This window comes from Thalassophryne amazonica, chromosome 15 (genome assembly GCF_902500255.1).
Source record: "Thalassophryne amazonica chromosome 15, fThaAma1.1, whole genome shotgun sequence".
In the NCBI taxonomy this organism is placed as follows: domain Eukaryota; kingdom Metazoa; phylum Chordata; class Actinopteri; order Batrachoidiformes; family Batrachoididae; genus Thalassophryne; species Thalassophryne amazonica.
The window spans coordinates 26,884,198-26,911,082 of record NC_047117.1 but is presented as its reverse complement, the minus strand read 5'-3'; the positions used below and the strand labels follow the sequence as shown (position 1 = coordinate 26,911,082).

Below are 26,885 nucleotides of genomic sequence, written 5' to 3'. Positions count from 1 at the left end.
GACATCTATCCATCTTATTTTGTGTGAAATTTTGAAATACTCTGTACCAACATGTTTTATATTTGGCATCGGTCATGGATGTTAGGAAAGAAGACCAGTATTTAGTAAAAATATTACTGAGTGCTGCAAGGAAAGCTATCACAAGAAAATGGCTCAACCCTAAATCACCAGACCAAAACCATTGGAAGGGTATTGTTCAGGAAATATTTACAATGGAAAGAATGACTTTCATTTTAAGACTGAGAGAAACAGAATTTGATTTAAAAAAAAAATGGGACAAATGGATGACATACAAATTATCAACAATTGAAAACTGAATCAAACATATTCAAACATAATTGGTTGCTGTCACAATTTTTTATTTATTTTATTTTTTAGTTTTATGTTACTGTGTTCTATTTTTCCTCTTTATTTGATGCTATTTGTGAGCAAAATATTTTATTGTAAGTGATAAAACACTGCATTTGTGTTTATATGTGAAAAGATTAGGCTTTTTAAGATTAGGCTTAAAACTTTCCTTTTCGCTAAGGCTTATAGTTAGGGCTGGATCGGGTGACCCTGGACCATCCCTTGGTTATGTTGCTTTAGACGTAGACTGTGGGGGGGTTCCCATGATGCACTGTTTCTTTCTCTTTTTGCTCCGTATGCATCACTCTGCATTTAATCATTAGTGATCGATCTCTGCCCCCCTTCTCGGCATGTCTTTTTCCTGGTTCTTTCCCTCAGCCCCAACCAGTCTCAGCAGAAGACTGCCCCTCCCTGAGCCTGGTTCTGCTGGAGGTTTCTTCCTGTTAAAAGGGAGTTTTTCCTTCCCACTGTGGCCAAGTGCTTGCTCATAGGGGGTTGTTTTGACCGTTGGGGTTTTCATAATTATTGTATGGCCTTGCCTTACAATATGGAGCGCCTTGGGGCAACTGTTTGTTGTGATTTGGCGCTATATAAGAAAAAAGTTGATTGATTGATTGATTTAAGTATTAAAAAAAAGAACAGCAAAGAGGAGTTTGATGGATGTGTTGAGGGAGGATATGCATGGGGAAAGATTAGAAGCCGACAGATGACCTGCTATGGCAACCCTGAATGGGAGCAGCCAACAGAGCAAGAACAAGATGATCATAGCAACAGACCGTTTGAAAAATCTACTCCACATGAAGTAAACATTGATATAATTAAGGACATTCTATTGTAAGTGCTGTGATCCATAGCCAAAACCCTAAAATGACGTTCTCCTCATGATCATGTAAATGTGTGAAATGTGAAACAAGTGCGCCTTGTTTTACTTAAAATTGGGTACATTGGGCTTTGTCTTCCACCCAGTGCATAACTGTGCACATCACAATGCAAATGCAGTTGCTAATTTCCACAATATGCAGTTGTGATTTTTGCACCCATGACCTCTAAATCACAATACCACTTGTCGACATTTCTATGCCCAATGCCCATGGGAGTATTGTTTTATAATTGATATGAGGTCTGGAACACTAGATAGTGTTTGTATCTGGGCCCATCAAAAACCTAACCTAAAAACAGTATTTTAACAAGAGCCTGACTTATATATTGACAGGATGATATGAGTTTTTCCACACACATCTTGTTAAACTAAGCTCCTCCAGCATCACCCCCAATCCTCTCACACTCAGGTCATTGCAGCAGAACCAAGATGGATCTGCATGTTGATTTGGCACACGTTTTGCAGCGAATGCACTTCCAGATGGCAATCCATATTACACGGGAAATGGGCACTAGCAGTCTTGAACAAGGAACCTTCTGCTCTAGAAGCAAGCACACTAACCACTTGATAAACAATGCGGTCATTACATAGTGTGTCTGGCAGAGGGTTCTCTGGTGGCATTGGCTAAAATGCTGTTAAGTATGGCTGGGACCCTATCACCCCTTGGTCTCCTTAGCTACAAGAGACAAAGGCAAAGTGACCAGTTGCCATTGATTTTCAGTCAGAGTGAGCATTTTACAGAGACAAGAGGCAAGTGGTCACTGTGCTGCCAGCTGGAGGCCAAAATGCATAGATAAGAAGTCTGTTTTATGCCTAGCGGTGCTACACGAGGACTACCAATCCAAGGTAACATACTGGTCGGTTGTTGGTTATATTTATAGTTATCTATGATAAAAAAAATTCATGTTTAGCCTATAAAACATCAAGCCTCAATTACATTTCTTTGTCAGAAGGGTTTGAGAACATCACATTACAGATCACTGCCATTTTTTTATGTCTATATATTGACATGATTTTTTTTCTATCGAATATTTGTATCATATGGACCCCGCAAAAAACCCATATCAGTCAGGCTGTAATTTTAACATTGCTTTTCACTCAGATATGTGCAGGAATGGGAGCGCAGCATTGTGGCTCCTTTTGGATTCCCACGCTGCGCTTTGGGGCAGAGACACTGATGTGATGACAATGGAATATAGAAAGATGGCAGTGATTATGTTCAGAGAGATTTCTGGGGTTTTCAACATGAGCAATCCTTTGAACAGTGCATGAGAAGGTTGCGAAATGCAAACAAATCTTACCTTTGAGAGAATGCTTTGCATGCGCTTTGCTGCTCCTCCTCCAGCCCTGCTCCTTGGTGGAGAGTTTGTTGTGTTCGTCTAATGCTGAGAGGTGAGGGGACAGCACGCTCTCAGAGATGGGGATGCAAATATCTTAAGAGGGATGAAAAAGAAAAACATAAAGTTGAGATATCACAGTAAACAAACATTATGTCAGAACATGTTTGTCTATCCGGTGGTCTGGATCTCAAGACAGGTCAAATCAGGGGCAGATCCAGCATTTTGTAAAGGGGTGGGGGGTGGATCATAGATTTGTAAATTTGTGAATGTGTCTTGGTTGTGCATCCCTTGAGCAGTCTGGGGCCATTTCTTGCATTTTGGTGCATATTTTTCCACAAAATGCAATCACTGAGAAAACTACTACTACTACTACTACTAGAAAATACTTTATAACCTGTTTTCTATTAATTTGAACTTGAATTGTACAATCTTGAATGTGATGATATGACATTATGAGGACAAGGAACAGAAAACATTTGAACTGTCTGTGGCTAAAAAGGTGAACAACCTTGCTATAACTTGCTGAATCGGGGCCTGGTACAAATTTATCTGGTTGAGTCACTTGTTGCTGAGTAGAGGATTCAGAAATAGCATTCAGCAGGTTTTTTTGGCCCATGAAAAGGGGGAGCGGGGTGCCCCCACCCCTTAGATCTGCCCCTGGGTTAAGCAGCATAAATACATCAACTGCCTACTTTTACTGATTGCTCATGTATAATTGCAGCTTTTGCATTTGTGAGCTATGTCATAACATAACCTTTAAGCTTTGTGTTTTAGTTGAGGATTTTCTATCTGGAAGCATGTGCTGAACTTGATTTTAAAGATCATACTCTTCTGATTTTACAAACCAACAATCAGACATTAAAGTTGGTTTCACAAACATATTATAATTCCATCACAGAAAACCATGGACTTTTCCTACTCTGGGCCAAAATGTAATTATTTATCTTGACAACCTGGTGGCAGTTTTTTTTAATAAGTGGAAAAAGTTGCATTAGTACCTTTGAGATTTTTTACTGTGAGTAGAAAATAACAGTGATACACTTCAGCAACAATTGTTGCCAGTGGGGGGAAATCAAATCAAATCAAATCAATTTTATTTATATAGCGCCAAATCACAACAAACGTTGCCCCAAGGTGCTTTATATTGTAAGGCAAAAGCCATACAATAATTACAGAAAAACTCCAACGGTCAAAACGACCCCCTATGAGCAAGCACTTGGCGACATTGGGAAGGAAAAACTCCCTTTTAACAGGAAGAAACCTCCAGCAGAACCAGGCTCAGGGAGGGGCAGTCTTCTGCTGGGACTGGTTGGGGCTGAGGGGAGAGAATCAGGAAAAAGACATGCTGTGGAAGAGAGCAGAGATCAATCACTAATGACTAAATACAGAGTGGTGCATACAGAGCAAAAAGAGGTGAATAAAAAGAAACACTCAGTGCATCATGGGAACCCTCCAGCAGTCTAAGTCTATAGCAGCATAACTAAGGGATGGTTCAGGGTCACCTGATCCAGCCCTAACTATCCAGATCCAGAAATGGGTTGGAAAAAAAAAAATCTGTTATTTTTCTAGAAAAAACGGGCAGTTACTGTTATAGTTTGAGAACAATTCTGTAAAGTAAAGTAAAAAAGTCCAAATTTAAATAGCTTCACAGTTCAAACTGAAAATTATACACTATAAAACTGTTGTACTTAGCAAATAATACATTTTGAATCTATAAATCAAACAGCCTTTTTGCCTAATTAGCATGCCCATGCTCCAATTAAGCTATGTTCAAGCTGCATGACATTTGAGTTATTTAAGATTTAAGTCATAAAAAGAATTTTCTTTGGTACCACTGTAATTTTCTTTCTTAGCATTTAAATAAGAGAATCGTCATATGAAATAATTTTGACTTTCGACCCTTGATGGGATGACATTCAAGTGATTAGGCACCATGATGTACATCTGGCAGTAACATCATAAATCACATAGGGGTTTTCCCTAAGCTAAGTAAGGATGCTGGGAAGGACATTGCAACTGCCAATCAGAGTAAAGAAAGGCAGCGTGATGTCAGCTGGCTGCTCACTTCAAACAAAATAAACCAAGATGATGGAAAGTGCTCCAAATGAGCTTATTTGTGTATAAATCAAATATGTTTTTTATATATTTTGTAAATGTTAGCAATAAACACTTCTAAATCAAAAAATGCTGTTTTTGAAACAAGTGTTTTACAAGATATCTTACGCATGTTAGCATGCACGCCCCTGGAATGCACATCAAGCAAGTGGGTCAAGTCACAAGTAAACTCAAAACCTCATACATGCACATGTGCTTCCTTCTGCAGTTCATCTGAATGATGTCATCTGAAGGAAGAGACAATATTCCCTATGGAATTCCCCCCAGCAATATATGTTCTCCTCATGAAAATGAACTGGTGTAATTTTGCAAAATATTACAAAAATAAACCTATATTATAATTCTTGGATTTCAGCATCCAGATGCGACTCCTAACCAATATTGATTTTATCATACCTCTGTCTTTATCTTTCACTTTTGTTGCATAGATTCATAGCGTTTCCATATACATATGCACACATGAATGCAATATTTTCTCAATATACACAAATAACACAAATAATTCATATGAAATCCTGCATAGTTCGAAGTTTGCAACTATCGTCCTGGCTTGCTCCTTGGGTGGACATGATCTCTCATCTGCATGTTATTTGTCTGCATGTTGATTTTCTGCCTATCCTTGTAGTTGTTGGCATCTTTGTTGTTGTCACTGGCAGTGTCTTTGTTGGTGTGTCTTGCTGCCATAGTATTGTCACAGTTCTTGGTGCTGTGTTGTCTTACCCACTATATCTTTGAGAATATATATATATATATAGTTACTTACATTAATTATTAAGATCCTATTGTCTTACGTACAATTTGTACATGTTCAAAAAACTCCCTCTATCAATCAATCATAAACAATATTTTTGTTTTAGCAGTGTTTGCAGGAGGGCATGCGTGTGCACATGTAAAAGCTTTTGTCAAGCGAGGAAGCTAGCTTTGAGTTAGCGGAAGTTAGCATGCACGCTGACGTCCGTGAAATGTCTTGTAAATCACTCCAGAGGTGTTATCAGGTTACAAAATCAGCATTTTCAGTTTTAGAAGTATCTATTTCTCACTAGCTTTGATATAATATATGACAAATATGTTTGCTAGCTGCAAACAGAGTTCAACCCCAACCCTCAAAAAAAACAAAAAAGAGAACAGAATGAAAGAGTGCGACTTTTTAGCCTCTTAAAATAAGTCAGTGTTAGCCATTTCTGAACTTGTCCAAGGTCTGTGTCCCAGGAATGGTCCCTGTGAATTTGAAGACAGGCAGTAATAGGACTGGACTCATGCTGAGCACAGACAGACAGACAGACAGACGGAAGGATGTAAAGTCTTCTCAATACTCGATACTCATATCTATTGGCTCCAGGTAGAAATTGTACGTATTGTTTATGGTTTAAAGGTGTTGTGACTCATTGTGGACTAATATATTTAGACAATTAGGTAGCTGAATTCTAACCAGCAACAATATTACTGCAAATTACAGTCATGTCGGGTACGTACAGTTACTGCAACGGTTTCCGGGACAGCACATGGCATCTCGATGGCAGCGCTTCTTCCTCCTGCGGCAGGTGATGCAACGTGATGGAGCCTGCTGTGGGCTGTGGCAGTAGCTGCCCACACTGCATTCTTTGTCATTGCTGCAAGGATATGCCTGCTGCAAACAAACAAACAAACAAAAAAAAATACCATGCATTTACTCATTATGTGTTTACCAGGATTACAGCAGAAAAACAAGTTACACTGCACAACATTTGTTAAGACTGATGTAGTTAATGGTAAATATGAATTGTGACACTTTTGTTGTCTGTGCAGATTGTATCAAAAACTGGAATTAGACAAACACTAATTTCAGTTACATCGCTACAACGGCGTTTTAGGGCCACACTGAATTTTTTTTTTTAGACTTCGAGAATAAAGTCGTAATATTACGAGAATAAAGTCATAATATTATGAGAAAAAAGTTGTAATATTATGAGAATAAAGTTGTAATTTTACGAGAAAAAACTCTTAATCGTGAAAGCCATAAGACTAGTTTATTGTTGGACCCAATGCCATATGCCATATGGCATTGGGTCCTCTGTAGGTGTACTGCTGGCGTCGGAGACGCCATGCCAGTCGTAGCTCCACTCCTTCTGGATCCAAAATCTTGATTATCAGTCTGATTGTTTCTTGAGAAACCACAAAACCCCTCTGAATCACCCACTGATGCATCCAGTGATAACCCTGCAGGCTGCCAGTTCCAGCCATTTCCTCCTCCAAGAAAGAGGCGATTTCCTCCAAGTCCATGTGGTTCTTCCTTCAGAACAGACACATTTTCTTGCATATTCTTTTCAAAGTTCTGATACTAATGATAACGTGGTGCAGATGTGCCAGAAGATGAAATATTTCCTTATTTGTAAAAACTGTACTGAAGTACAACTTCACAAAGTACTCCACAGATCTCATTTTGAGATGCAGTTTCTCCTCTCATAAAATTATGTCTTTATTCTCGTAATATTATGACTTTATTCTCGTAATATTACGAGTTTTTTATCATAAAAATACTACTTTATTCTCCTAAAATTGCGACTTTATTCTTGTAATATTACAACTTTATTCTCGAAGTCTTAAAATTGCGACTTTATTCTCGTAATATTATGACTTTATTCTTGAAGTCTTAAAATTCCGACTTTATTCTCCTAAAATTACGACTTTATTCTCGTAATATTAGAACTTTTGTTAGAGATTTTGTATATATGTTATCACTGTTAAACGTTTGTACATTTGCCTTCTTTCTCATGAGAACGGTGTTGTGCTGTTTTGCACTTCACCCTGAGAACGTACGTGTTATTCAACCTTGTTTAGCTTGTCTTCTTTCTCATGAGAACGGTGTTGTGCTGTTTTGCACTTCACCCTGAGAACGTACGTGTTATTCAACCTTGTTTAGCTTTGTCTTCTTTCTCATGAGAACGGAGATGTGCTGTTTTGCACCTGTCTTAATGCAATCCTGAGAATTCAATTTTGTTTTGACGTTTGTGATGTGGTGTTTAGTGTGAAGGAGTGTGGAAGACAGGACACTTCAGGCAGATGCAGAACAGCTGATACCTGCAACAGACGAACGAGATGTGCTGACCTGAAGTGTTCTTCCTTACAGCTGCACTTATTGACGTATGCGTTTATGTTATGGGAAGAAACTTGTCTTGCGTCATTACCCCCACCCTTAGGACAAGTTTCTTGTTCATGTGATGAGGGCGTCTCTTAATAAAAAGAGCGGAAAAGCAGGCCAGACTTTAGTGTAGCCTTGGTGTACAGCCTGGCCGCACTCCGCGCGTAATATTTGACTTTCTGTCTCACTGGTGTTTCTTGACTCTGTTTGTCTTGTTAAAGGTTTTAAAAATGTTTGGAGGAGAAAATACCCAACAACTTTATTCTCCTAAAATTATGACTTTCTTCTAGTAATATTACGACCTTATTCTTGAAATCTTAAAATTACGACTTTATTCTCGTAATATTGCGAAAAAAAAAGAAAAAAGAAAATTCAATATGGCCCTAAAACGCCGTCATACATCGCCACCCTACTTAGAACATGTCAAATATTTGACACAGGCAATTTCAACTGGATGTACCAGGACTGAACATAGGATACAGGTGACATGCACAGTTACATGGCTACTGTTGTTCTCCATTCGGCTGCTCTCGGTACTGTTTGGGGTCACCACAGCGGATACAGCCAGATTCGCATTGGTAACTGACACGTTTTACATGGCTACTAATCAAGAAAAACATGCAGGTAGACCATTTTATGCAATGTACCTCATGCTCTCTCCAGAATGCACCTCAGATTCTCTTTAGAATGCTGCTTTAATTCTACATCTTACAATATAGCAAGTGGCATTTTGAAATTCCTTAGAAGGACCAGCTCTCTGAGAACTTCTCCAGGCTGAGTTGAATCCACTCATTCACATACGCATTTCTCAGTCTGTCGTACCTCTCTGTTGTGATACAAGCTGTATTTTAATTATTGTTTGAATAGCATAGCCTGAAATATGGTGGAGATATGATGCATAAAACAATGTGTTCACACATAAGACTTTCTTCTGCATATATTAAATAAAGTTCAAAACACATCTGTGAAGCATTATACACATTTCATTATCTCATTTAACAGAAGTTATACCTAATGATGGCAGCTCTCTCACAAGTAAATTTTCATCCATGAAATGCAGTTTTGTAAATTAAACCCATATGATTTTATTGGTGAAATTAATGTAATATAGCACCCTGTCTGCTCCGTGTAAGTCTGATCCTGAGTGGGTCCTGGTTAGTACTTGGGTGGAAGACCTGTTCAGAACACAAGGAGCGCTGTGTATGTGTGTGTTCTCCATGTAAAACTGGAGTTGCGTCAGGAAGGGTATCCAGTGTAAAACTTGTGCCAAATCCCAATGCGGCTCTGTGGTGACCCCATTTAAACAGGAGAAGCCAAAAGGCAAACAACAACCTTCAAAATCCAAATATACCACTGATATTATGCAATTCCACCGCATTTTCATATAATAATAAAACAAGAATGATGACAAGAGGTTTGGTGATACCCTACCATATGTTACATAATTTATAATCTACATCACAGCATCAATACATTAATACAAACTGACATTTACAAATTGTTTGGCTACATTCCTGTTGTATTAAAAAAAAAATTAAGTATGCTTCAACTGAAAATGATCAAAAGAACAGTTTCCCTCCAACTTGTGTTAAAATAGCCCTACAATACATGATAATACATACGTTATTACAGCCAGAAGAACACACTAACTCGGGGTGCACGCGCGCGCACACACATACACACGACACACTCATCCCATCAAAGTCCACCAGACATCCATAAAGATTCTGTGTGAAGTAGAGATGCATGTTTCTGTTGATGAAACACTAAATCAGAGGCGAGGCAAAAGAAAGAAAAAGATCTGTACCATTAAGATAAGATCAACTTTATCCTGAAGGAAATTATTTATTTTGCCAGAGCACAGTAACAGTAAACAGTGAACAATGTTTTTTTTTCAATACGTACAACAAATTTACTCTGAATAACCGAATAACTCTGAATAGCTTCGTTCATTACGTATTAATCCTGCAAAAGGGGGAGGAATTATACAGTCTAATTGCCACAGGTAGGGAAAGTCCTCCTGTGCCATTCTGTGGTGCACCTTGTGGTCTCAGTCTATGACTGAAGGTGACAGGATGTCAGTGTGGCAGGCAGGGGATGGGAGGTGTTGTCCAGGAAGCTGAGCAGCTTCCTCAGCATCCTCCTCTCTGACACCTCACCACAGACTCCAGCTCAACCCCCAAGACAGAGTCAGCTCTCCTGATGAGCTTGTTGAGTCTGTTCAAGTTCAGTCTAACGGACCCAACTTCTGTCCCAAAAGTATAGCACTTGAAATGTTATTGTATGCGCACAAGATATTATTCATTTAATTTTAATGTTTCATGCACACAATATAAATACTGAAATAATTCTGGCAGCACATACAAGATCATCCACTCATACATCTGTATGCACTTTTCTCTGAGCAAATGAAATCTATTCTGTCCTCAATAAATGTGTTTTTATGCTTGTTATTCACATAAACATCCAATAATAACAACATCCTTCACTTAGACTGTAAATTCCTTTCTCAGCTTTCTGTGTACAGTGAAGTTGGACAGTGCAGACTTTTATCATGTCTGCAGAATCTAAGGGCCCCTTCGGGCATAACATGAAATTGAGCAAAAGAAGCATAAACCGGTCGAAAAACCATGAACAAAAAAGGAAATGGGGAACCACAAGACATTCCACCTGCTGTCGGGATGGACATACGGTCAGACAGACATGCACAATACCGTGGCGACAGCTTCGCGCACGCTCGTGCACGAACATAGTGCGAGCACCTGTGGCACCACATCGCGCCACTGCTACTAATTTGTAATTGTTAATCCCTCTTATTGAGCGGACAATACAAGTATGATCCTTCTGTTCTTCTGTGTATGACCCACAGTCATAGATATCAAGTCATGAAATGACATGAATGAACCAGTGCACTCTTATCATGTCCACATCTGCTGGCCCTGCGTGCCCAGCAAGCGGCGCGCTGAAGAACACTGCATCATGTGGACCATAGCTGACGTGGTTGACGTGACAATCAGATCATGGATGTCTCTTGCTTGCCTCTACTGGTGGTTGGCTCTCACTGCGGTATTGTATCACTTCCTGTTCCGGAGCACAGCAGTGTTTTGCTGTATCTGTTAGCTGTTTAATCTGCGCAGTTAGATTGATCTAGTTATCTAGATAACGATTTGTTTCCCAGTGTAATCTTCACGTGCCTTAACTAAAGCACTCCTTCTGCTGAATCACCTCTAAATTATTACACATTATTCACTTTGCGTGTTTTTAGGAATCCGCTAGCTTAGCGCAGCTACTAGCTCTTAGCCGATTTAGCATGGCGGCTTCTCCTGTCTCTCCCGCACTTTTCTGCTCTGGGTGTGAAATGTTTAGTTATTCCTCGGCCTCCTTTAGCAGTAACGGTACTTGTAATAAGTGTAGCTTATTCATAGCTTTGGAGGCCAGGCTGGGCGAATTGGAGACTCGGCTCCGCACCGTGGAAAATTCTACAGCTAGCCAGGCCCCTGTAGTCGGTGCGGACCAACGTAGCTTAGCCGCCGTTAGTTCCCCTCTGGCAGATCCCGAGCAGCCGGGAAAGCAGGCCGACTGGGTGACTGTGAGGAGGAAGCGTAGCCCTAAACAGAAGCCCCGTGTACACCGCCAACCCGTTCACATTTCTAACCGTTTTTCCCCACTCGATGACACACCCGCCGAGGATCAAACTCTGGTTATTGGCGACTCTGTTTTGAGAAATGTGAAGTTAGCGACACCAGCAACCATAGTCAATTGTCTTCCGGGGGCCAGAGCAGGCGACATTGAAGGAAATTTGAAACTGCTGGCTAAGGCTAAGCGTAAATTTGGTAAGATTGTAATTCACGTCGGCAGTAATGACACCCGATTACGCCAATTGGAGGTCACTAAAATTAACATTGAATCGGTGTGTAACTTTGCAAAAACAATGTCGGACTCTGTAGTTTTCTCTGGGCCCCTCCCCAATCGGACCGGGAGTGACATGTTTAGCCGCATGTTCTCCTTGAATTGCTGGCTGTCTGAGTGGTGTCCAAAAAATGAGGTGGGCTTCATAGATAATTGGCAAAGCTTCTGGGGAAAACCTGGTCTTGTTAGGAGAGATGGCATCCATCCCACTTTGGATGGAGCAGCTCTCATTTCTAGAAATCTGGCCAATTTTCTTAAATCCTCCAAACCGTGACTATCCAGGGTTGGGACCAGGAAGCAGAGTTGTAGTCTTACACACCTCTCTGCAGCTTCTCTCCCCCTGCCATCCCCTCATTACCCCATCCCCGTAGAGACGGTGTCTGCTCCCAGACCACCAATAACCAGCAAAAATCTATTTAAGCATAAAAATTCAAAAAGAAAAAATAATATGGCACCTTCAACTGCACCACAGACTAAAACAGTTAAATGTGGTCTATTAAACATTAGGTCTCTCTCTTCTAAGTCCCTGTTGGTAAATGATATAATAATTGATCAACATATTGATTATTCTGCCTTACAGAAACCTGGTTACAGCAGGATGAATATGTTAGTTTAAATGAGTCAACACCCCCGAGTCACACTAACTGTCAGAATGCACGTAGCATGGGCCGAGGCGGAGGATTAGCAGCAATCTTCCATTCCAGCTTATTAATTAATCAAAAACCCAGACAGAGCTTTAATTCATTTGAAAGCTTGACTCTTAGTCTTGTCCATCCAAATTGGAAGTCCCAAAAAAACAGTTTTATTTGTTATTATCTATCGTCCACCTGGTCGTTACTGTGAGTTTCTCTGTGAATTTTCAGACCTTTTGTCTGACTTAGTGCTTAGCTCAGATAAGATAATTATAGTGAGCGATTTTAACATCCACACAGATGCTGAGAATGACAGCCTCAACACTGCATTTAATTTATTATTAGACTCTATTGGCTTTGCTCAAAATGTAAATGAGTCCACCCACCACTTTAATCATATCTTAGATCTTGTTCTGACTTATGGTATGGAAACAGAAGACTTAACAGTATTCCCTGAAAACTCCCTTCTGTCTGATCATTTCTTAATAACATTTACATTTACTCTGATGGACTACCCAGCAGTGGGGAATAAGTTTCATTACACTAGAAGTCTTTCAGAAAGCGCTGTAACTAGGTTTAAGGATATGATTCCTTCTTTATGTTCTCTAATGCCATATACCAACACAGTGCAGAGTAGCTACCTAAACTCTGTAAGTGAGATAGAGTATCTCGTCAATAGTTTTACATCCTCATTGAAGACAACTTTGGATGCTGTAGCTCCTCTGAAAAAGAGAGCTTTAAATCAGAAGTGCCTGACTCCGTGGTATAACTCACAAACTCGTAGCTTAAAGCAGATAACCCGTAAGTTGGAGAAGAAATGGCGTCTCACTAATTTAGAAGATCTTCACTTAGCCTGGAAAAAGAGTCTGTTGCTCTATAAAAAAAAGCCCTCCGTAAAGCTAGGACATCTTTCTACTCATCACTAATTGAAGAAAATAAGAACAACCCCAGGTTTCTTTTCAGCACTGTAGCCAGGCTGACAAAGAGTCAGAGCTCTATTGAGCTGAGTATTCCATTAACTTTAACTAGTAATGACTTCATGACTTTCTTTGCTAACAAAATTTTAACTATTAGAGAAAAAATTACTCATAACCATCCCAAAGACGTATCGTTATCTTTGGCTGCTTTCAGTGATGCCGGTATTTGGTTAGACTCTTTCTCTCCGATTGTTCTGTCTGAGTTATTTTCATTAGTTACTTCATCCAAACCATCAACATGTCTATTAGACCCCATTCCTACCAGGCTGCTCAAGGAAGCCCTACCATTATTTAATGCTTCGATCTTAAATATGATCAATCTATCTTTGTTAGTTGGCTATGTACCACAGGCTTTTAAGGTGGCAGTAATTAAACCATTACTTAAAAAGCCATCACTTGACCCAGCTATCTTAGCTAATTATAGGCCAATCTCCAACCTTCCTTTTCTCTCAAAAATTCTTGAAAGGGTAGTTGTAAAACAGCTAACTGATCATCTGCAGAGGAATGGTCTATTTGAAGTTTCAGTCAGGTTTTAGAATTCATCATAGTACAGAAACAGCATTAGTGAAGGTTACAAATGATCTTCTTATGGCCTCGGACAGTGGACTCATCTCTGTGCTTGTTCTGTTAGACCTCAGTACTGCTTTTGATACTGTTGACCATAAAATTTTATTACAGAGATTAGAGCATGCCATAGGTATTAAAGGCACTGCGCTGCGGTGGTTTGAATCATATTTGTCTAATAGATTACAATTTGTTCATGTAAATGGGGAATCTTCTTCACAGACTAAAGTTAATTATGGAGTTCCACAAGGTTCTGTGCTAGGACCAATTTTATTCACTTTATACATGCTTCCCTTAGGCAGTATTATTAGACGGTATTGCTTAAATTTTCATTGTTACGCAGATGATACCCAGCTTTATCTATCCATGAAGCCAGAGGACACACACCAATTAGCTAAACTGCAGGATTGTCTTACAGACATAAAGACATGGATGACCTCTAATTTCCTGCTTTTAAACTCAGATAAAACTGAAGTTATTGTACTTACTTCAAAATGCTGCAGCTAGAGTACTAACGGGGACTAGAAGGAGAGAGCATATCTCACCCATATTGGCCTCTCTTCATTGGCTTCCTGTTAATTCTAGAATAGAATTTAAAATTCTTCTTCTTACTTATAAGGTTTTGAATAATCAGGTCCCATCTTATCTTAGGGACCTCATAGTACCATATCACCCCAATAGAGCGCTTCGCTCTCAGACTGCAGGCTTACTTGTAGTTCCTAGGGTTTGTAAGAGTAGAATGGGAGGCAGAGCCTTCAGCTTTCAGGCTCCTCTCCTGTGGAACCAGCTCCCAATTCAGATCAGGGAGACAGACACCCTCTCTACTTTTAAGATTAGGCTTAAAACTTTCCTTTTTGCTAAAGCTTATAGTTAGGGCTGGATCAGGTGACCCTGAACCATCCCTTAGTTATGCTGCTATAGACGTAGACTGCTGGGGGGTTCCCATGATGCACTGTTTCTTTCTCTTTTTGCTCTGTATGCACCACTCTGCATTTAATCATTAGTGATCGATCTCTGCTCCCCTCCACAGCATGTCTTTTTCCTGGTTCTCTCCCTCGGCCCCAACCAGTCCCAGCAGAAGACTGCCCCTCCCTGAGCCTGGTTCTGCTGGAGGTTTCTTCCTGTTAAAAGGGAGTTTTTCCTTCCCACTGTAGCCAAGTGCTTGCTCACAGGGGGTCGTTTTGACCGTTGGGGTTTTACATAATTATTGTATGGCCTTGCCTTACAATGTAAAGCGCCTTGGGGCAACTGTTTGTTGTGATTTGGCGCTATCTAAAAAAAAAAAATTGATTGAAATTGATTGATTGATCATCAGCTGAGTGTACTCATGATCAGACGGTCCTTTTCACCTGGCACAGCCTGCCAATGTGTGCACTGTGTGGTTGTTCAAGCCCTTTGCAAAGGGCTTATATATATGTTTTTATGTATTTCCACATGAGGACAGCATGCACACGCTTCATGATGGAGAGTTGTAAGGTCATGTCCATCATAACACAGTACATGTTCGGCAACTGTGACTTGCAGGTCCACAGATCCCAGCAGCTGCTGTTTGCGGACATGCCCACCTTTTCAATCAGTGCACAGAACAAAGTGTCACTCTGTGTTTCTTTGTTCTGTGATTATTTTTTCATGTATTTGTCATGTAATTATATATGTAACTATTGTAGTATTAATTTATATACAACCCCAATTCCAATGAAGTTGGGACGTTGTGGAAACATGTAAATAAAAACAGAATACAATGATTTGTAAATCCTCTTCAACCTATATTCAATTGAATACACCACAAAGACAAGATATTTAATGTTCAAACTGATAACCTTTATTGTTTTTGTATAAACATTTACTCATTTTGAAATGGATGCCTGAAACACATTTCAAAAAAGCTGAGACAGTGGTATGTTTACCACTGTGTTACATCACCTTTCCTTCTAACAACACTCAGTAAGCGTTTTGGAACTGAGGACACTAATTGCATGACTGGGTATAAAAGGAGCATCCCCATAAAAGGCTCAGCCATTCACAAGCAAAGATGGGGTGAGGATCACCACTTTGTGAACAACTGCATGAAAAAATAGTCCAACAGTTCAAGAGCAATGTTTCAACGTTCAATTGCCAGCAATTTAGGGATTCCGTTAGCTACAGTCCATAATATAATCAGAAGATTCATAGAATCTGGAGAACTTTCTACAAAGTAAGTGACAAGGCTGAAAACCTACATTGAATGCCCGTGACCTTCGATCCCTCAGGCAGCACTGCATTAAAAACCGACATCATTGTGTAAAGGCTCTTACCGCATGGACTCAGGAATACTTCAGAAAACCAATGTCAGTTAACACAGTTTGTCGCTACATTTACAAGTGCAAGTTAAAACTCTACCATGCAAATCCAAAGCCATACATCAACAACATCCAGAAACGCCGCTGCCTTCTCTGGGCCTGAGCTCATTTGAAATGGACAGACGCAAAGTGGAAAAGTGTGCTGTGGTCTGATGAGTCCACATTTCAAATAGTTTTTGGAAATCATGGACGTCGTGTCCTCCGAACAAAAGAGGAAAAAGACCATCCAGATTATTACCAGATCAAAGTTCAAAAGCCGGCATCTGTGATGGTATGGGGGTGTGTTAGTGCCCATGGAATGGGCAACTTACACATCTGTGATGGCACCATCAATGTTGAAAGGTACATCCAGGTTTTGGAGCAACACATGCTGCCATCCAAGCAACGTCTTTTTCTGGGACGTCCTGTTGTGTGGGCCGCTGAAGAGGAGGTACTGCTGGCCCACCATTCAGAGGGCGTCCTGCCTGGAGTGCGGGCTTCAGGCACGAGAGGGCGCTGCCGCCTCACAGGACAGCCGAGAGTGACAGCTGTCACTCATTAACTCCTGACAGCTGTCACCAATCATCAACTCATCAACCACTCCATATAAGCTGGAAGACATCTCCACCCCGCTGCCGAGATATCATTTGCCTTTGGAGGTAAAACTCTCAGCCATATTCAGTAGGTGCTACTGTGCTCGTTATTGTGTTCCTGTTTTGGAGGTGGAGGTGTCTTACCCACCATTAAGGAACTGTCGCTGCTTGTATTTGCTGGGTGTATACACACTCACACATAACTGTTTTTGTTTCCTGCCAACAGTACCAGATCCGACAGCCGGAGACAGTGGCCACCTGGGGACTCGGAACTTGGCGGCTCCAGTATTCTCCGGGTTCGGTGGCAGTGGAAATCGTGTGGGATCCGGCTCTTCTCTGGAGGGACGTCTTCTATCCTCGAGTCTGCCCACACGTCACCTTAGTACATTTGACTCTGTCCAAATTCTGTATTTGTCTGTATTTCGTTGTGCACGCTTCACAACAGTAAAGTGTTGTATTTTTGGCTCATCTATTGTCCGTTCATTTACGCCCCCTGTTGTGGGTCCGTGTCATTACACTTTCACAACACATCCCTGCTTATTTCAGCAAGACAATGCCAAGCCACATTTTGCACGTGTTACAACAGCGTGGCTTCATAGTAAAAGAGTGCGGGTACTAGACTGACCTGCCTGCAGTCCAGACCTGTCGCACATTGAAAATGTGTGGTGCATTATTCAGAGCAAAATACAACAAAGGAGACCCCAGACTGTTGAACAACTGAAGTCGTACATCAAGCAAGAATGGGGAAGAATTCCACTTTCAAAAGCTTCAACAATTAGTGTCCTCAGTTCCCAAACACTTACTTTTTTGAAATGTGCTGCAGGCATCCATTTCAAAATGAGCAAATATTTGCACAAAAACAATAAAGTTTATCAGTTTGAACATTAAATATCTTGACTTTGTGGTGTATTCAATTGAATATAGGTTGAAGAGGACTTGCAAATCATTGTATTCTGTATTTATTTACATTTTACACAACGTCCCAACTACATTGGAATTGGGGTTGTAGTTGTTCTGGCTGTGTTCTCTGTTTTTAATTTAACACATGTGCACTGAGCTGTCATTTCCAGCTGTCAGTGAGTGGCTGGCCGGTGATCAGCTGACAGGTGCCTTCCCATACTGTGTGCGCTCAGACGTGGCTGGCTAGTCCCCCTGTGATCTTATTTGTACATAATTATCAGCATATCATGCAAGTGTACATGACATGCTGGGGGGGACACACTCACACGCCATGTGTTGGGGGGCGGGGGAGGCACGACACAGCCGCACGCCACATGTGTTGGGGGGGGGGGCACACTTGCATGATATATATGTTGCTTGGTAACAGCACACTTGTGGGGCACATAGATATTTGCACAGAGCATCTTGAATGTGATCACCTGCATTCTACTGTCGTGCCAGCTGCATGAATGACCCTGCCTTTTCTAAGTGCCTCATGAGTGCTGGTGGATGCTCGTGGGTGGCACCTGGAGTCCAGCCAACACCTGCCGAAATGGGGTCAAATGGGCACTCGCAGGGGACTCGCTGTCTTTCGGCCACTGGTGTGTGTGAATGGTTGTGGCAACAGCTGTACAAGGCATTCTAGGCGGCTCCGATTTTTCACAAGTGGCATGCGATTCCCCCATCGTGCACCAGTTGGCTTCAATCATGTTATCTGTGAAGAGGCACTAATGAAAGGTCGGACCTAATTATAGTTTTGCACACACAGTAGCATTTTGAGTGCGAAAACAAACATACCTTTTAAGCATATTTATTTCTCTTTTACGACAGAGCTCTGCATGCCCCATAAATGGGACAATCCCTGCATCAGTGTTTGGTAGAGGTGCACACTGTAGCACTTTTGCTGTTTTATTCTGTTTTTCTGCAATACATTCCTGCGTAACATTGATGCATTTATCATACAGCAGTATTGCATTTTATCGTCATGTTGTGTCTGGACACCTTTAGACTTTGTGGAAACTTGATCAACCATAATTTACAATGTGCATTGTATAAGCGCAATTAAGGCATGTCCAACACTGCTTTGCAATTTACATTGTGTGTAATCTAAGTGCAAAGTAAGATGCAAAGGGATTGTGTTTAGTCTCTTAATTCAATTTCTGTTTCGCAGTTGTGAATCTTGCGCCGTCTCGCGGTTTGTGACTCACACAAGAGGTCGGTTTCAGCAGAGTTCCGGTTTAGGGCACAATGTAAATACAACTTGTGAAGTATAGACAACAAGACAACATCTGGGCACACCAGACGTTCATCACAGGTGCTACCTAGATAACCCTCTCAACTTGGAAGAACGTGTCATCATCATAATTACTCGTGAACTCACTGAATTGGCGCCATCCACATCCTCGCTAGCCATTGTTTACATGCACTGTGAGACGCCGGAACTCTGCTGGCGACGGGGTGCATTTTGGGAAGCTCAGAGGGATTATGGGAAACGTTAAAGTACCGAATCATGGGTGTGTTTTGGGGGTAACATGAATTAAACCAATCAGAGCATCATCTGTCATTACCGTTAAGAGCTCTGTACACTCAAATCTGGCACACTGCAATTTAGATGGCTCACACATTAGGCAAGAGTAGTGCCAAATTGAAAGGTTTTTTTTTTTGGTGAGGAGACAGATCATATGCGAGCAGATCATGTGCAGGAGCACCATTCATAACACTGAAGCTCCCTGAGGTGAAGCATCTGAGCGACTCATTCCTGCAACATCTCCTGGATCTTCATCTACATCTTATGCTTCCAGACAACAAAACAAATTGTAACAATCATAAATGTATGGTACAAACCAGAGTTATCAACTTTTTGTCTTTTTCAGTTAGGCATTCTTTTATTTTGTTAAAATTTATTTGAATCCAGTTAAGATTATGTTGGAATCAAACTCCCTGCTTCATAAAAACAACCTGTGAATGTGAAGAGTCAGACTGTTGTTGATCAGAGGTCTCCTCCATATGAATCATGGTGAATGAACAGCCTGTCTTTTGTATTTGGATAGGAAACAGTTCCAAGTTGTGGAAATGTAAATTGTTAATGCTGGAAGTTTGAGTTACATAAGCCAAATGCAAACCAACTTCAATGACAACAGACGGCTCCACAAAGGGTTCGTTTTCCCCCTTCTTATTTTTCCTGTATTTGTATGTTTTGGGGTGAACTGCTATTGTCCCTCTGAAACTGATTTTGACTCTCCAGTAGTGGATATTCATGTTGTAAGGATTAACGTGTCTCAAGTTGCAGACAGAGGAGCTACTAGCACTTCCATACCAAGAAAAACAAGTCCATTTCTCTCAGTGCTGAGAGATTTAATGGTTCCAGAAACATTACTGGGGGATATTTTCTGTAGAACATCAAACTCCTTTAGGGTCAGCAAAGTCAAACGGGGTATTTAACAGGTGGTATTTGTGCCCTATTATTAGTATTAGTATTAGTAGTATTATTATTTATATATATATATATATATATTTTTTTTTTTTTTTTTACTGGAAACACTGTGAATATAATTTCTTACAGATGCATAGCCTGTCGCTGCTAGACTTGGAACAAGAGCAAAGAATTTTGGCATTAACTACATCACAAATATGCACAGACAAATAACAGTGTCACAGATTTTCAGTGAATGCATCATGAGACAGTGAGACATACGTTTTGAACAGCTGCAAGAATGCATCAATACAGTGGCTCAGACCCACATCAGGAGGACAAGATGCAATAAAGGTCAGCTTGTGCAACTGCAGCGCATACCGTATTTATCTTGTTTAAAGGCATTCAAAATTTTATCTAGGAGATCTTCAGATCCACTTTGTATTTGCACTGCGTGTAATCTAAGCAGAAAGTAAGGTGCAGATCAGAAAGAGGTTATAATCTCTTGAATAAACACATGTATGATGAATTGGAAACTTTAAATTGACTGTAGGTGTGCATGCAGGTGTGAATGTGTTTGTCTGTCTATATGTGGCCCTGCGATAGACTGGCGTCCTGTCCAGGGTGTACCCTGCCTCATGCCCTGTGATGGCTGGGATAGGCTCTAGCCCCCCGTGACCCTTAAATGGAGTAAGAAGTTGGAGATGAGTGAGTGAGGTTGTCATTTATCATCCCATTTACAAACTGGGGTGCATTGAACTCTGGCGCTTTGCTAATAAAAGTTACACTCGGGAGGTTTTCTGGTTATTTCACAGAGGTGCAGACAATGTATACAAGCAGAAAGCAGCCACCAAAGCTCCCTGAGGTGAAGCAGGAAAGTGAAGTTTTGTGGTTTTGCTTTTATTTAAACATTTGCTATTTAGTGTCACTGTGTGTACATGCAGAGTAAATGCACGTTGTGAACCTAGCTATAATAGACATATCTGAATATTCATTCATTCATTTTCTATATGTGCTTACTCTAATTAAGGGTCACAGGGGGTGGAAGGCTGGAGCCTATCTCAGGAGTTCTAGGGTGAGAGTCAGGGTACACCCTGGATAGGATGCCAGGCTATCACAGGGCAACATACAGACAGACAAATACAACCATATTCCCACTCAAGGTCAATTTTAAAGATTCCAATCCACTTAACCTGCATGTCATTGGAAGTGGGAGGAAGCGAGAGCGCACCAAGGGAACCCATGCAAACATGGGGAAAACATGCAAACTCCACACAGAAAGACCCAGGTGGGAAGCAACCCCATGATCTTCTTGCTGTGAGGCATCAGTGCTAACCACTAAGCCACCAAGCAAACCATTATGCCACCACCACGAATGAAAAACCAAAGTTATTAAAGTTTTGTATGTTTACAGTAGTTTTGTTTTCATTTTGTCTTTTATTTTTAGATCAATGTGCTGAAGTACCTCCCTCTGAGTAAAAGCAGAGTATATGTGTGTTATGAACCTACTTATGTAAAGTATATTTGAATATTGCACCCTATAAATGTCACAAAAACAAAACCAAAGTTGCTAAGGTTTTGTGTGTTTCCAGGAGTTTTTACTTTTGATTTTAATTTTTGGTTTCTAATCACTGCTGTAGACTGATGTGACAATGAGCATCCCTGTGTGTATATAAGTAGAGTGTATGTGTTGTGAACCCGCTTATGTAAGTCATAGCTGAATACTGCATCATACAATATAAATTGAATAGACACATCAAACCAGTTATTAAAGTTTCATATGTTTACATTAGTTTTTACTTGTGTGTAATTTTTGTTTTGCTTTGTGTTATAGTTTGATGCAGTAATGCACATCCCTGTGTGTGCAAGTAGTGTGTGAGTATGTGTGTGTATACCTGCTTATGTAAGCTGTATCTGAATGTGCTATATAAACAGCAGAACAACTCTGTGCTTGACTTTAGACCAGTTTTTGTTGTGCTATGACATAATCACTTTCTGCTGCCTAGTGATAGCAATGCACTGATACTGCACGTAACCACACCTCATTTTAAGACCTACACACCTATGGACACACGGATGAGCACAAGCCCACTCACTACACAACATGGGCACTAAGCATGAAAATTCCATTTGTACTGGTTGGAAACTAACAATGGCTTCTGCACTGTGCCGTGCACTGCTTTGCTCATGTGCAACATAGGGCCCATACTAAAATCATTGGGGCTTATTTATTTATGTGTTTATCTGTCTGGCTGTCTGTTAGCGGGATTACGTCAAAACTATTGCACAAATTTTGATGAAATTGTCACACCAGATAGATATAAGAGCATGGAAGACTCCATAAAATTCCGGAGGTGGTTCAGATCCGGATCTGGATTCTCAATCAAGATATCACTTTATATAGGCTTTGAAGGATTATATAAAAACTACTTACGTCAAAACTTCTTCACGAATTCTCACCAAATTTGCACCAAAGATAGATATTAGAGCATGGAAGACTCCACTGAATTTCGGAGGTGATCTGGATCCAGATTCTAGATCAAGACTCCACTTTATATAGGCTTTGAAGGATTACCTCAATATTACGTACTGCAAAACGTCTTCACGGATTCTCAACAAATTTGCACAATAGATAGATATTAGACCATGGAAGACTCCACTGAATTTGGGAGGTGATCCAGATCCAGGGTCTGGATCAAGACTTCACTTTATATAGGCTTTGAAGGATTACTTCAAAACTACTTATGACAAAACTTCTTCACGGATTCTCACCAAATTTGCACCATAGCTAGATATTTGAGCATGGAAGACTCCACTGAATTTTGGAAATGATCCAGATATGAATCCAGATTCTGAATCAAGATTTCACTTTATATAGGCTTTGAAGGATTTTATAAAAACTACTTACGTCAAAACTTCTTCACGAATTCTCACCAAATTTGCACCAAAGATAGATATTAGAGCATGGAAGACTCCACTGAATTTCGGAGGTGATCTGGATCCAGATTCTAGATCAAGACTCCACTTTATATAGGCTTTGAAGGATTACCTCAATATTACGTACTGCAAAACGTCTTCACGGATTCTCAACAAATTTGCACAATAGATAGATATTAGACCATGGAAGACTCCACTGAATTTGGGAGGTGATCCAGATCCAGGGTCTGGATCAAGACTTCACTTTATATAGGCTTTGAAGGATTACTTCAAAACTACTTATGACAAAACTTCTTCACGGATTCTCACCAAATTTGCACCATAGCTAGATATTTGAGCATGGAAGACTCCACTGAATTTTGGAAATGATCCAGATATGAATCCAGATTCTGAATCAAGATTTCTCTTTATATAGGCTTTGAAGGATTACCTCAAAACTACGTACTGCAAAACGTCTTCACGGATTCTCACCAAATTTGCACCATAGATAGATATTAGACCACGGAACACTCCATTGAATTTCAGAGGTGATTCAGATCCAGAGTCTGGATCAAGACTTCACTTTATATAGGCTTTGAAGGATTACTTTGAAACTACTTACGACAAAACTTCTTCACGGATTCTCGCCAAATTTGCACCATAGATAGATATTAGAGCATGGAAGGCTCCACTGAATTTTGGAAGTGATCCAGATACAAATCCAGATTCTGAATCAAGATTTCACTTTATATACCTTTTGAAGGATTATGTCAAAACTACTTCACAGATTCTCACCAAATTTGCACTATAGATAGATATTAGGGCATGGAAGACTCCACTGAATTTCAGAGGTGATCTCGATCCGGATTCTGGATCAAGACTTCACTTTTTATTGGCTTTGAAGGATTACTTTGAAACTACTTACGGCAATAATTCTTTACGGATTCTCACCAAATTGGGTCGTGGAAGACTCACTAAATTATGGAAGTGATCCAGATCTGAATCCGGATTCTGGATCAAGATTTCCCTTTATGTAGGCTTTGAAGGATTATGTCAAAACTGCTTCACAGATTTTCACCAAATCTGCACCACAGATAGATATTAGGGCACGGAAGACTCCACTGGATTTTGGAGGTGATCAAGATCCGGATTGGTGGATGTCAGAAATTTTAGATTGCTCAAGTATGATTTTCTAACACCTCTTAGAACTGAACAATGAGCACTATGTGTGTGTGTGTGTGTGTGTGTGTGTGTATCATGTCCAGTGTGTACTGCGAGAACAATGTGCCTTCTATGGCATGCCACAACCACATTCAGCTGGCACGGCGTTGACAGATCTGATTTAATGTGGCCTACCGCTAACAAACATTGGACAACAAATATGAGCGAACATGAAAGTGGCTTAAATAAAACTCAAACTCATTATGGCAGCAATAAACAGAAAACTCCGTTTGGGCAAAAAAGGTCAGCTGAGAGGCGCTGCCATACCTCATCATTCCAATCCTAAATGTATACCACATGTTTAAATCAACTCTCAGCAATATCTGTATTTCAGCACATTAGTCAATGTGCATGTACTTAAGAACGTGAGCGCGATTAGGCTCTCTGGACATTGGCCACGCGGACTTTCTCAAGTTGGAAACACATGGAGACAACGATACAGACACAAGAAAGGGGGAAGGAATATTAAGATGAAAGTTCATCCATCATTATGATCGATCTCTAGAATGCACGTTTTTAATGTGATGATGAAAGCAACAAAGCCCTGATGTTTTAAAGAATTTTTTGTTATGTTTAAAAAACATGTTCTCCAATTTTTCACCGGAGCACTTTTGTTCTTTTGCCTTGAACTATGTTTTTTTTTTTTTAAATCACAGCAAAGGAAAATATGCCGCCGAACATTGATGTGTGCTCAAGAACGTGCAGCGGGACTCTTGACTCATGAAAAATGTGCTGCGATCAGAATGCGGAGACAGACGAGCGTGGCCATGTGCGGCAGTTTTCCGTGCTACCTGCTGTAAGCTTGGATTGATTACAGCGTGCAAGGAATATGAAAGAGAAGGAGGGGGAGACCTAGCAGCAGACACCTCTTCCATCACGCCTCCAGCTTTGTGACAGGCCTTTGAAACCCTGTGATATGACCACGGCCTTCCAGTCACTGCTGATAATCTCACCTTATCTTGTCACCTTTGAAATCCCGGTTTATTCATCCCACGTCTCCGGCCCACTCTTTTTTTTTCTCTCTTTTGCTCCCTTATTTTTGCTCTCTTTGCACATAAAAGTGCAGGGCCTCGGTTGAGGACGTGTGCTCTGCAGCCTCTTTTGGTATGCTGGTGATGAAGGCGTGCAGCGGCCTCGGGCGCTGTCTCGTGCTGCTCTCGTGCTGGTAAAGCTCTGTGGCTTTGAAGAGGAACCCTAAATGTGCGGGAGCAATCTAGACAGGATTTACCTTAGGATATATCAGGCTTTGAAAGCTTCCCCGGTCTTTTATTCCCTTATTTACATCTGTAGAGACATTCCAGAGTACTGATATAACTGAACCGTAATGCATAAAAATAAGATAAAATAAATGACCTGCTCATACATGATGTACTGATACTGTCGTTGCTACAACAACACTGAAGAGATAAACTACAACAAAATAAAGCATTTGATAAAAGATATTAGATGGGAACTCAGAGGATGCATGTGTTGAAGGACTGAACAGTCCTGACTGGGGTTTTTTTTGGGGGGGTTCTTTTTGCTTTTTTTTTGCTCCGGTTTCGCCTGTTTGTTTTTGAACAGCCTGTAACCCACAATTTTTCATGTATCATTATGAAATTTTTACTGAAGACTCATATCCTGATAGGCAAGAACTGATTACAAATTAGAAAGGTCTTGTCTCAGAGTGATGCTGAAAAACTAATTCATGCATTTATTTCTTCTAGGCTGGACTATTGTAATTCATTATTATCAGGTTGTCCTAAAAGTTCCCTGAAAAGCCTTCATTTAATTCAAAATGCTGCAGCTAGAGTACTGACAGGGACTAGAAGGAGAGAGCATATCTCACCCATATTAACCTCTCTTCATTGGCTTCCTGTTAATTCTAGAATAGAATTTAAAATTCTTCTTCTTACTTATAAGGTTTTGAATAATCAGGTCCCATCTTATCTTAGGGACCTCATAGTACCATATCACCCCAATAGAGCACTTCGCTCTCAGACTGCAGGCTTACTTGTAGTTCCTAGGGTTTGTAAGAGTAGAATGGGAGGCAGAGCCTTCAGCTTTCAGGCTCCTCTCCTGTGCAACCAGCTCCCAATTCAGATCAGGGAGACAGACACCCTCTCTACTTTTAAGATTAGGCTTAAAACTTTCCTTTTTGCTAAAGCTTATAGTTAGGGCTGGATCAGGTGACCCTGAACCATCCCTTAGTTATGCTGCTATAGACTTAGACTGCTGGGGGGTTCCCATGATGCACTGAGTGTTTCTTTCTCTTTTTGCTCTGTATGCACCACTCTGCATTTAATCATTAATGATTGATCTCTGCTCCCCTCCACAGCATGTCTTTTTCCTGGTTCTCTCCCTCAGCCCCAACCAGTCCCAACAGAAGACTGCCCCTCCCTGAGCCTGGTTCTGCTGGAGGTTTCTTCCTGTTAAAAGGGAGTTTTTCCTTCCCACTGTCGCCAAGTGCTTACTCACAGGGGGTCGTTTTGACCGTTGGGGTTTTTCCGTAATTATTGTATGGCTTTGCCTTACAATATAAAGCGCCTTGGGGCAACTGTTTGTTGTGATTTGGCGCTATATAAATAAAATTGATTTGATTTGAACTGATTCAGTATTCAAG

The 26,885-nt window shown here is 40.6% G+C and overlaps 1 protein-coding gene across 1 annotated transcript in view; it reads right to left on the bottom strand.

The window, feature by feature from the left end:
* The window catches only part of dkk2 (dickkopf WNT signaling pathway inhibitor 2), a 47,399-nt gene that overhangs the window by 6,707 nt on the left and 13,807 nt on the right, over window positions 1-26,885 (bottom strand). Inside the window, exons 2-3 of the mRNA XM_034188532.1 lie at window positions 6,157-6,310; window positions 2,530-2,661 (exon numbers count right to left, since the gene is read on the bottom strand). Of these exons, the coding sequence (XP_034044423.1) occupies window positions 2,530-2,661; window positions 6,157-6,310 (286 nt within the window). The remainder of the gene's footprint in view (window positions 1-2,529; window positions 2,662-6,156; window positions 6,311-26,885) is intronic.